At 44.6% G+C, this 12259-nt stretch overlaps 2 protein-coding genes across 3 annotated transcripts; one reads left to right on the top strand and one right to left on the bottom strand.

Annotated features, from left to right (window-relative positions):
• Positions 1-678: 678 nt before the first annotated feature.
• LOC112258577 (nucleoside diphosphate kinase A) lies at positions 679-3322 on the bottom strand. Its single transcript, XM_024433021.2, has 5 exons — positions 3181-3322; positions 1630-1759; positions 1450-1551; positions 1179-1291; positions 679-928 (listed from the first exon to the last, which is right to left on the bottom strand). The coding sequence occupies exons 2-5, from the start codon at positions 1753-1755 to the stop codon at positions 811-813; spliced, it is 459 nt and encodes a 152-aa protein (XP_024288789.1). The 5' UTR covers positions 1756-1759; positions 3181-3322; the 3' UTR covers positions 679-810.
• Positions 3323-6582: 3260 nt separating this feature from the next.
• LOC112259181 lies at positions 6583-12188 on the top strand. Of its 2 annotated transcripts, XM_042327346.1 has the most exons (5): positions 6583-7056; positions 7500-9712; positions 9906-10168; positions 10292-10379; positions 10698-12188. In XM_042327346.1, the coding sequence occupies exons 1-5, from the start codon at positions 6845-6847 to the stop codon at positions 10859-10861; spliced, it is 2940 nt and encodes a 979-aa protein (XP_042183280.1). In that variant the 5' UTR covers positions 6583-6844; the 3' UTR covers positions 10862-12188. The 2 variants fall into 2 exon arrangements, with proteins under 2 accessions (XP_042183280.1, XP_042183281.1); XM_042327347.1 differs by lacking the exon at positions 10292-10379.
• Positions 12189-12259: the final 71 nt, after the last annotated feature.

The following is a 12259-nucleotide window of genomic DNA, read 5'->3' on the forward strand; positions in this document are numbered from 1 at the left end:
TCATACTGGACAAACATTCATCCACCAGCTTATTGGACACTGGGGAAGTAGAAAAATTCACTGCTCCCCCCCCAATCACTGTTTTAGACCTGGGACACCAGGTGGGTGCAAGTCAGGTAGAACAGAACCAGCAGGCACCAGACCTCACAGGGTAAGCGTTGAATACCCCTGCTATCGTTAATGTAACCAAGTTGAGCCAATAAACCAGGCATATAGGTTAACATCCCATTTAGGCAAGTCAAACACCCAGAAGGGTGTAGTTGACAATACCTAACCACCACATTGCAAATATTTTCTGCACAATAAGATGTAATGTTGCCCAAACAGTTAAGGTCTACCAAAACCTGTCAGGCTTGCCCAATGGAAAACAGGTATCAGAACTGTCATGGTTGTAGAATTAAGCTGACCCAATTAGGTAGTCAACCCACATTTAGACTCCCCCCCCCCACAGCAGAGCATAATCAGCTATACTAGAGGGCACCCTGAACGGTAACACCTTAGACAAATGGCATGTAAACACCTTGCAAATTGTGAAGGATATCCAACAGCATTCCTTGCCATTTATGAATGTTGAAGCCCCTTCAATAGAGGCCCACACTGACTGAACAGAAGCCAGAGGACAATACCAATTCATGAAATCAACGCTTTAAATCAAGTAAACTAGGCGAGCCTTGCATGTTCCACTTCATGATAGTTTTTTTTATTTACATTTGTAAGTGCCTTCAAGTCACAAGGTACATGAACAATTCCAGATCAACAGCATTCAGAATGGTTTGCGATAAGACGGTTCCTGTTCCAAGTCCATTTTATTTACTCATACAGGAATCCATGTTGGCAGCTCTTGTACTCAACCACCTCCTCTGGCTTGAACCACAGGCCGATCTCCTTTTTGGCACTATCAAGGGAGTCACTGCCGTGGATGATGTTCCTGTAATGACAAAAGGCAAATCAGCAACTGTGCATCATGTGGATAACAGGCTTTAAGTTTATTGGAACTATAGCCACTGCGGAAGACACCGCTACACAGAAAATCCATTACAGCATGAATATTTTAATCAGATTCCTGGCCAACGATGATCTACACATTTTTATGCTGCACACACACTACTCCAATTGGTTTGGCACTTTACTTCTTCCCATATGAGATTCTGTATGGACAGGAATCAGCGGACACTTACCTGCCAAGCGTGATACAGAGGTCACCGCGGATGCTGCCGGGCTGGGAGTCTGCAGGGTTGGTCTCTCCCAGCATCAGTCTGCCGTTCTTCACAACGTTCAGGCCTTCCCAGATCTGAACGCAAGGGGAGGGTAAAAATTGAGGCTTGAGTGGAACAATACATTCTATCACAATCACTGCTCAAGAGAACCTGAAGTATTGTGTTCAGGGTGGCATTAGCAGTGAGCGAGCATTTTGAAGAGGCCTGCAAGTAGTGTCTGGAGGATAGTTACCATGGCAACAACGGGACCAGAGTGCATGAAGGCGCAAAGGCCACCATAGAAGGGCATGTCCTTCAGGTCAATGTAGTGCTGCTTGACAAGGTCCTCAGATGCCTGCAATCACAAAGACTCAGTTCAATGCCATTGAACCATACAAGACACAACTCTGAAAAGATGCAGTTACTCACATACCTGGGTCATCTTCATGGCCACAAGCCTGAAGCCCCTCTGCTCAAAGCGCTTAATGATCTCCCCCACAAGCCCCCTCTGGACACCATCGGGCTTGATGGCAATGAAGGTACGTTCGGTGTTTGCCATGGTGCTGCAACAGGATGATAGAGATGGTAGTGGGCCATCAGTGAAATGCACTTTAACAATGAATAAACTGCCTAATTTGTGGTTATGGATATGCAAATGGCCCCTGAATTGGATGGAGTAAGCCAGGCCACTCTGCACAATACATCAGCTCAACCTTTTATCAATGTACTGCCAGTTGACAGCTCTTCAATGTCACCTCGACTGCTATGGAGTGAACAGATGTACTGTACCTAGTGGGATAGTGGCCAAGGCCAGTACAGATCTATTCTTATCACCATCCTGCGGAAAGTATTCCCACATGCCCATTCCATGCCTATGGGGTATTTAGTATGAATTTGTTTCGTTGCCAATGCGCAACTCATGTTACATACATGGACAAACGAGGGGTTTGTTTTACTGGTACTGTAGCCTAGTTAATGGTAGTGCGAAGTGAGCTCAGGCTTTAGCTGTTTTATGTTTAGATCTATGAAAAGTACGGTTCACTACATTCGACTGCAACCAGATGCTGCAACAGTGTGACAATGCAGTGTTGAACTCTAGCGCAAGCATAACTTCTGGGCTTTTTAAAAATAGAAATTCAATAACCTACCGACTTAGGTACATTAAAATGACAGTCATCTAATCAAATCACAACCACACGAACTGCGCACAGATAAACGAATTTGATAGAAGTTAACATTTTTACATCGAGATTGTTTGAATGACCAACGAAAAGCAGTTCACGTTAACTGGCCAAGTCCAGATTTAATGCAAATGCGAGTCACACTGACATTAATTTAACTTTCTAAGCGAGCTACGGAGGACGTTAAAGAAATGAACTTGAGCACATCCCATTGTTGAAAGCAGCCATATTTAGTAAATGCCACATGACCCGGCTTGCCACTGCCGTTAATCGAAATAAAGTCCAAGTAGATTAAAGTCGAATTGTCAAGTACTTGCCACCTACAACTGAGCTTATTGTAACACGAAAGCGACAAATAAATTGGCTTAAGGTAACCCGCAAGGCTTAACTAATTTGCTTTGTAAATTAACTGATAACACCACGCAAGCCAATCCGTCCGTTGAAACTGAAATGCACATCCCCGGTGTTTACGAGATAGCATGCTATTGACAGTTAATATAGGACTGATCCAAGTCATTGGTTTACTATTAGGATGGGACTTAACTTTAAAGCGTCACACAATGCATGTCAATTAGCTTGCGAATTGGGTAGAAACGGGCGAAGAACCAAGCAGTTACGTGGCATCCTAGCTAACAGTTGGCCAACGTTAGTAAATGTGAAAGGCAAAACACAAGCGAGACTGATCCACCAACTTCCTAAAAGCATGAAAGGAATAGATCGACAACGATAAGACGCGTAAAACACAACGCTGTGATTTAATGCAAAATTAAGGGAGTTGTGGCGCCACCATTCAAGTAGCATACCTTTAAAGTTGAGATGAAGAGACTGACAGAAGACCCAGGAGACAACCGTTCAAGGCAGGGAAACAATCAGTAAGGATTAGGTTTGATGACAGCTAGTTTATAAAGGCTGCCGAGTGAATGGGTGGGGCTTGGATGAGGTCAAAAATGGATTGACATGTTGCTTGCCTATTTAATCACCAATGTTATTTTGTGCATTCTAGAGCCACACAACAGTTCAAGGTGATATCGACATGTGCTGTCAAATATTCGAGTCTAGACAATGGGAAGTGCAAATGATGTACCATCGCAACACCAAAGGTTGATATCAGCACACTAACCAAAATGGTATCTTTTGCAAAGGGTGGGTGTAAACAAGCGTAGGTGTAAATATATCATATATAGCCTCACATTTTACAAACACACTTTGAAACAATTTTCCTTTACGCATTTTTAATTAAGTCTGCTTGTGGTGGCCGAGACATGTTTTTTTTTTATGAAGCAGACTTTATTTGACTGGAATAGTGTCTAGTCTAGTATCTGTTGTTGGCATTTATGCAATAATGCTTGAGAACCCGGGAATTATTGTGTGACAACTCGCGACAATGGCTGTTCTGAGGTCCGAGGCAGAGCAACGTTTTTTTATGGAGGCAGAATTGATTTGACTGGAAAAGTATTGTAACGCTCAGTGGTCTAGTCTGGTATCTGTTGTTTCACCGTTGATTTTGCTGCCACCTGTTGACTGTTGCATTTACCGCACAATTACGTTTGTGACGTGTATCAAATACGTCATAAGTGATCGTGTTCGTATGGAACGCCTTCCATATGTTTGAAACAGATCAGACATTTGACCATCCATTCAGTCATCAAGTTGGCGTTGTTGGTGGTTGAAAATGTATCAATCTGCATTTTATTGCAATGTAATTGCATCATAATTTTTTGGGGTGATACATCCGGTGATAATATGGAGAAGAAAGAAGTTGAGGTAGGCTTTGTTTTTCAGATTTTTTTTATATCACACATTTTGAAAGGAAAGATAAGTTTTGCCATCAAAGTCAGGAATAGTGAGTAGTTGGGTAAAGGTGATCACCAAGGTGACATTATGCATAGAGGACTTTCTGAAGAGATTCCAGGGTCAGAGGTCAAAAGTTATATAACCTTTTGATAAATAATGTAGGCTAATTAATGAGAGTCTGAGTAAGGTGATATGTAAAATCTCAGTCACAGGACACTGAAGCAGAGAGAGAGATGCAGGAGGCTGATCCAGAATCAGCCGGCCCATCTCAGTCACAGGAGACTGAAGCAGAGAGAGAGATGCAGGAGGCTGATCCAGAATCAGCCGGCCCATCTCAGTCACAGGAGACTGAAGCAGAGAGAGAGATGGAGGATGCTGATACAGAGTCAGCCAGCCCATCTCAGTCACAGGAGACTGAAGCAGAAAGAGAGATGGAGATACATGCCCATCTCAGTGACTGAAGCAGAGAGAGAGACAGAGGCTGTCAGAATCAGCCGGCCCATCCATCTCAGTCACAGCCCATCTCAGTCACAGGAGACTGAAAGAAGAGAGATGGAGGATGCAGAAGGGTGATGAAGCAGAAAGAGAGATGGAGGATGCTTTAGCCGGCCCATCCAGTCACAGGAGACTAACACATGGGAGCCACATCAGACTTTTCATTGCAACCTATCCTTGGCCCAGAGAAGCTCCTCCTCAGAACTCAAATTCTTAGGGGAGGAGATGACTGAGAAGTAGGTTGCTCTTTGTTTTCCCCATACTTGCCTCCTATTCTCTATACTGTATGTTCTGCAACCGGCAAAGAACCAATCAGAAGGTGTGTTTGTAGTGTACATGTACAGTACCAGTCAAAAGTTTGGACACACCTACACATTCCAGGGTGTTTCTTTATATTTTTTTCTACATTGTAGAATAGTAGTGAAGACATAAAAACTATGAAAGTATGAAAGTTCTGTAGAGGTCAAGGGTTAGATAGTTTTAATAATTAACAGTACTCATCTATTTACCTCTTTTGCAGGCAATGGATTCTTTTTACTGAGAATATGCATGAAAGGGTGAGTTAGTGTTAGCTCTGGAATTTCTAACATCAAGGAAACTGTAAAATAGACTTTGAGTGCATCCCAAATTGTGTCATTTTCCATAGTGCCCTACTTTTGACCAGGACCCTATGGGCCCTATATAGGGAAAAGGGTGCCATTTGGGGCACAGTCTAGATCAGGGATGGGCAACTGGCGGCCGCAGATCCCCTTGTGTAGGCCCGCGGATCCATTTTGTTTTGTAACTGTCGTGGTCTCAACTTACTGTTGACAGTTAGTACAGTAGAATACACAAGGTGCAACTTAAAAATGTGGTTTTGCATCAGCAATTTTCCTCTTGCTATGTCAGTCACTGACAGTCACTCAATTAGCCCATGTTAGCTCAAACATTTTTGGGGGGCTAAATTAATCTAGTGGACATCTATCTAAACTTGTGGTAATCGTGGTTGAATTGCCGACTGTGGGGGAGTTTCTCTCTGTCCCATAGCAAAATGAGAAGAATTGCATGAAAGTAGTTCTAAAATGTCAAAATGTTCTCTCTGCCGCAGGGCAAAATGTGTAGAAATTAGGCCTCCCGAGTGGCGCAGTGGTCTAAACCACTAGAGATTCTGGGTTTGAGTCCAGGCTTTGTCGCAGCCGGCCACGACCAGGGGACCCATGGGTCGGCGCACAATTGGCCCAGCGTCATCTTGGTTAGGGGAGGGTTTGGCCGGCAGGGATGTCCTTGTCTCATTGCGAACTAGCGACTCATGTGGCGGGCTGGGCGCAGTGCAAGCTGTCACGGTCACCAGGTGCACGGTGTTTCCTCCGACACATTGGTGCGGCTGGCTTCCAGGTTAAGTGGGCATTGTGTCAAGAAGCAGTGCGGCTTGGTTGGGTTGTGTTTTGGAAGACGCACGGCTATCGACCTTCGCCTCTCCCGTGTCCTTACAGGAGTTCCAGCGATGAGACAAGACTGTAACTGCCAATTGGATACCACGAATTTGTGGAGAAAAAGGGGTAAAAGTAAGAATTGCAAGAAATGAACACTAAAACCTATATTTTATTCTCTCCACTTTCAAGAGGGGGTCTGCCAAAATGATTTGCTCGCAAAGTGGGCAGGTCCCGACACAATTTTGCCTAGGGCCCCTAAAACGCAAGGGCCGACTCTGACTGCATGTGTGGGTATGGATGTGGGTATGCAGGCCTGTGAGCCACTTAGGCCCCTCATGATGATTTCAGATTTTTTTGTTGCCCCATTAAAGTTGCCCATCCCTGGCCTAGATATTCTATTACAAAACCTCAGTAAATGTACCAGGAGCTGGCGAGTCAGCACTTTGAGTCTAGACAATGATAACCTGGTGAAGAAGCTTTATATCTCAAAAACAAGGTGGGAGGAAGTTGAATAGAATAACTTTATTTAATCAAATAAGCTGTGTCATTTGGATTAGGTAATAAATACATACGCCAAACAGCACAATGTAGACAGATGGTGGATTTAAGTGAATGTTAGATCTTGTTCGATTTTAGAACAATCTTTCCGGGCGGTTCTTTTACATTACAGTTCACCATATTTGAGGCTCATGCTAAGTGCAAGAACATCCTGTCATGGGTGAAGAAGGCCTCTTCAACTGAGGTGGTCCCTGCCCTTGATCTCAGCATGGATAGGGATTTGCCCTGGACACCATCATCATCATCATCAACTTCCTCCTCCTGGTCTTCAGTCGTAATCAATGTAGCAGATCTGGGAGCGGCCTCCACATGCCGCAGCATCAGATTCAGCCTTGGGCCAAGTCATGGGCCAAGCGAGGTCGCCAACCCTAGAACTGGTGCCAGCACACGGAACCCAACTCCCTTCCCCTCCCCCATTTTGTATGTATGAGCATATTCCTCCCCATAATGGTTGAAACAGTTATTTCCTTTCCTTGTGTATAAATAATGACTTCTCTAAAATGTTTTATTTCCACTGAATACACATGTGGGATCTTAAGTTTGCTACAGCAGGAAAATAATTCTGCAGCAACAGGAAATGTAGATTATTATCTGGATTATAATTAATTGGACATTTTTGTAGGGGTTGGTAAAATCAAGTGGAAATTACAAACCTCAGAAGCCTTTTTAAACCATAAATACACTACACGTTTTACATTTCCTACATTGTTGATCAAATTAAGATCCTGCATCTGTATGACTTTAGTTTTTTGATTAATTTATACAATTCCTTTGCTTCTTTTAAATTATGTTAGCAGTGTTTGTGTCCAGAAAGGTTTGTTATTGACATTGTTACCATATTTCTGTTCTGGGGCCCTCTTCAGCTCAGATGAGTCTTTGGGAAATGAGGAAGAGGATGACAACCTAAGAAAATATTGCTCCGCATCTGAGGACAGAGATAGAGAGGATTGGGACAGACCCCGCTCAGACCCCCTGAGGTCTGTGTTTGGACTGTCTCACAGCTTTATCTTCAGTCAGGTTCACAGAGACGCCCACAGGTCCCTGAGTGAGGTCATACTGCCGTCCATCCAGAGGAGACCGAAGAAGATGAGGCCTATTATTCTGTCTGCGGACACCAGGCTGATCATGGCCATTGTGGAGATCATCATCAAGCAGATAAATGCAAGACTAGCCCAGATTGTGCTGAAAGGATGTGCCAGTCAGGGAGCCGAAGCTCCTTCGACCAGCATCAGCTCACCGAGCAGTCAATTTGCTGAGCAGATGCTGAGGATAATCACAACCACAATGAATGGCCATATCATGGGACAGATGGCGCTCACTCGGCTGTCTGGAAAGTCCCCTCTGGAGATCGAGAGCAGGCTTGAGACAGAGCTAGGGCCACTGGCAGGTCAGGTCATTGTTGCAACCATCAGCAGCATCCAGAGGGCGAAGAGCAATGCTCAGACAGGACATGAGGTTCGGGTGTCCTCACCTTGCACCTACTTCCTGTCAGCTGTGTCGGCTGAGGTGCAGAGTCTGGTGGTCCAGAGATCAGGGACCAGGATGTCAGCCAGACAGTCAGGCAGCAACCACCTGCTGAACCTGTCTCAGGCAAAGATCACCAGGGCCGTCGAGTTGAAAATGGCTGAAATGTACGGCGGATCCCTGTGGGATTGGTCCCTGACAGAACAGAATATCCAGCCAGGTCATGACAGAATCACTGCCATGTCCAGTGATTTGGTGGATTTGGTGCTCGATGATACCCTGGATGCCCTTGGATATCTAGAGAACCAGGCATTATCCGGGCCCCAGAGCGTTGGCTACCGGAACGGGATTGAAGGCCTCGACATTGATGGTGTGGCAAGGGACATGGTCCGGAAAGCTGCAGTCAAACTCAAGACATCCATGTCTGATCTTGAGCTGGAGGTGGGATCCAGATCCTCACAGGGCAGCAGTGGTCCCTCGAACCACTCACCTCTGTCTCGCTCCCACTCCGACCCGAGGATGCTCTGTGTCTGGTCAGCAGCGGGAGTCAGAACTGTCCTGCAAGTGTTAAAAACAGAGCTTGACAGCAACTCAGATGAGTCCTTTGATCCGCTCCAGATGGCTAGAAACCTTCTAGCACGTCTAGCGTCGGGTGTCAAGAGCATCGACAATCTGGAAATTGGTGACATGCTCCAGGGCACCTCAGCAATCATGGAGCCGGAGGCTGTGAGAGAACACCCAGAAATATCTTCCACTGCCATCTACCACTCCCTGCTCATTGATTGTCCTTTCCCACCATCAGAGAGGGTTCAGGAAACAATTATCCTAAGCCATCCACTCACTGCACAGGACGTGACCACACAGAGGAAAAAGCAGCATTCTGCTGACCTTCAGACCGACAGCCTAATGGCAGAATACCCTGCCAAGGCACAACGGGTAGTGACTCAGGTCATAAGAGATTCTCCTTTAACCGTGAACATCCTGTCAGCCCACGTCTCCTCAAAGACCATTGCTGAGGCCTCAACTCACGTTCTTGAGTCCCTTCTAGTGGACTTAAACGAGGCAGTTGAGGTGAGTAGGGCAGAGCGGAGCAAGTTCTGGGAACAGGTCCAGTTATCCTCCCAGAAACTTTACAGCACAGCTGTGGACAAGCTGAAGAGTTTGTACACTGGTTGCCTCCTCAACAACGAGCAAGACCACCAGGATACCCATGTAACCGCTGACAAAATCCAGGACATGGAAGTGTCTACCAACAATGACCTCAAAGACCCAACAGTTGCAGTCAGCCAAGAGTTAGTCCGACACAGCGCAAAGAAGATCCTCACAAAGGTTCTGAATGTGATCAAAGCCGGAGTAGCTGGCTCAGAGCACTCATCTGTGGGCGAGCAGATGACCGAAGAGTGCCAAGTTGCCACAGAGATGTTGGACTCCATTCTGAACAGACTAGAAGATGATGAGCCTGATGTGGGTGAAGAGGATCATCTTCATGTGATGTCTGTCCGTGACATCTACGAGGATGTCTCATCTAAAACCTCTCAGGTTTGTATGGTGATGAGTAGCCAGGCGATGGACGCGTTGACCGATGATGTGTCTGCCGCGACCTATGTGCATGGTAAGTGAAATGAACACTTTTCATTTCTTTTCTTTTCTAATATGCAATAAATTGATTAGCTCCTGTTGAATGTAGGATTCACTCATATTGAGCTCAATAGTTTAATTGCAATTGTGTTCATTCGATTTTCAAGATTGTGTATTATTGTAAAATATGCACCTGAGCTTAATTATTTTATCTCTTCTGCCCTCAGATATTGTGTACAGGTCAGAGAGTTGTCTCTCTCAGGCCACAAGTACCCACAGGTCAGGCACTAGCCAGGCCTCCAGTGACCTTGTTGTTGAGTACATGTCTGAGCTCCATGCCAACTGCCTTGACACCGCATTGCCTGTGAGGTGCACTTCTACAGCTGTTGGCGATACAGAGACTTGTCATGTCCCCTCTGCCAGAGTGAAGAAGAAGAGTCAGGGCCGGAGGTTCAGTTGCTGCCCAAAGTTGCCAACGGTCAGGATCAAGGTATGGAGCTCCATGTTTGGTGTTTTTCCCCTTCATTACAGCTGAAATAGAATCCAAAGCTAATGGGGTCAGAGTGAGACATTGTGGGGCGTCTAATGGAAGGATGAATTTACTCTGCAACAGGTGTTCAAGGGCAGAGTGGAACCAGAGAGCCTCCCCGCTCAAAAGGAGCTGCCTTCGCAGCGTTTCAGCACCTCTCGAGTTGCGCTGTGTAAGCAACACACAATGATGATCGTTTTATTTTGATGCATTGCCAAGATGTGGCCAGTGGTTAGACTGAATGCAGCTTTACTGAGTTTAATGCTGAGGTTTATTCATCTCTGGTCCCATAATGCTTTCTCAAGGCCACTGAGTTTGACGAGCTGTCAGGCATACATTGTAGCGACTCTTACATTTCCCAAAGTCAAAATGATAGATGCTGTCATTTTGATGTATTACCTTTTGTCTGGTTGGTTTAGACTGTGGTCAGAGAGAATGACAGTACATTTGTCATGTTCAATTCTGATCCTGCAATGTTCTCTTATCACAGATGATGATCATGCTGTCCCATTCATTCCCCAACTTGAGGACGACCTGCCACCAGCACCTGCACAGGAGTCCCGTAAACGTCCCCTGTTTGTGAGAATGTTCCGGGCCATTTCCAGGGCCATCTCAAAGCCATTCAAGGGCTGTGCTTTTTGCAAGAAGAATTAGGAAAGGGTTAGCCATCAACATCTAATAAACATATTAGCACCATTGATTTGTGTGTCTGCAGTCAAATTTAATAGACTCTCTTGACATGGCATTTTAGCAGACCCTTATCCAGAGCAACTAGGGTTAAGTGCCTAAGTCAGTTTGGAGATACAAACCAGTGACCTTTTGGTTATTGGCCCAACACTCTTAACCACTAGGCTACCTGCCACTGCATGGGTTTTACCATATTGCTTATTCTTTTTTGATTCCTTCCTATCTGCAAAGAGGTTGACCCAACTGAACATTTCACACCAGATTTCTATGTTCCATTTGCTGTTTTAAGTACATGATTTCAATATATGTAATATACTTGCAAACTGAGAAGGCATTTGACACCAGATTTGTTTGTTTTGACCTTGGTGAAAATGTGTTTATATGACATTGCAGCACAATATTAATATAATAAGTGTCTTTTTCAACACATTTTGATGCATACATTTCCAGTGGGGGGAGGGGTATGGTTTGTGGCCCATTATATTCTATACAGCTCTTCGGGAGAGGTTGCCAAGGTCAAAGTAGAGCTATTATCATCCTGCTGATCATACAGTATTTGGAATGAAGAAGGGTCCATTAATAGGGGCTAGGGTCAGCCTGAAACTGAGAGGTATATGTTGGTTGGGGGCCAAGGGTGGGCTTGAAAATGGGCCATTGACAGTTGCTATTTAGAGCTTCTGCTTTCCCTAGCTCCTTCTGTCAATTTACATAATCCCTCTGTCTCTCTTGCACCCCTTTGATAGTTTGATTTGTGATCACCTCTGTAAATCTCTTATATTTTTACAAAATAATTATCTCAACTATGGCCTATGGATGGAGGGGTACCAGGAGGGAAATGTAAGAGAATACAGATGTGTATTTGAAAATATAGAAATGTTCCCAATTCCAATACTGTATATGAAGATAATATGTTCCCATTATGCATAATCTTTTATCTTTATTTTGTATGATTTGTATCTGTCTCTTGCCTGTCTCTCACATACTTTCACACATACCCAATGATTACACTAATATGTACACTCTCAAAGAAAACATAAATAAATACAGATTGATGAGATAGTTAGAAACATTACATTCAAAATACATTTAAACTTTTTGTCAATGTCAAAGGCAATAGCTTAATATCTTTCTACAACCCATGGAGAACAGGGCGCAAGTATTTTTGTGAGACCGTTTGTTTGTAAAGAGAGAAAAAATACAATTTATTCCGAGTTCAGGGGTCAAGAAAAAGGAATCACGTGATAGTGAATGTTGCACTAAGCCTGCGCTCAAACCACTGACTAATAAAACACCTACACCGTTGGAGCGTTGCGTGGGCTATGAGTTCTTCTCTGTGCACATACTTTGCAACTTTGTGAAATAGTG

Source organism: Oncorhynchus tshawytscha, linkage group LG09, assembly GCF_018296145.1.
Source record: "Oncorhynchus tshawytscha isolate Ot180627B linkage group LG09, Otsh_v2.0, whole genome shotgun sequence".
NCBI classification, from domain to species: domain Eukaryota; kingdom Metazoa; phylum Chordata; class Actinopteri; order Salmoniformes; family Salmonidae; genus Oncorhynchus; species Oncorhynchus tshawytscha.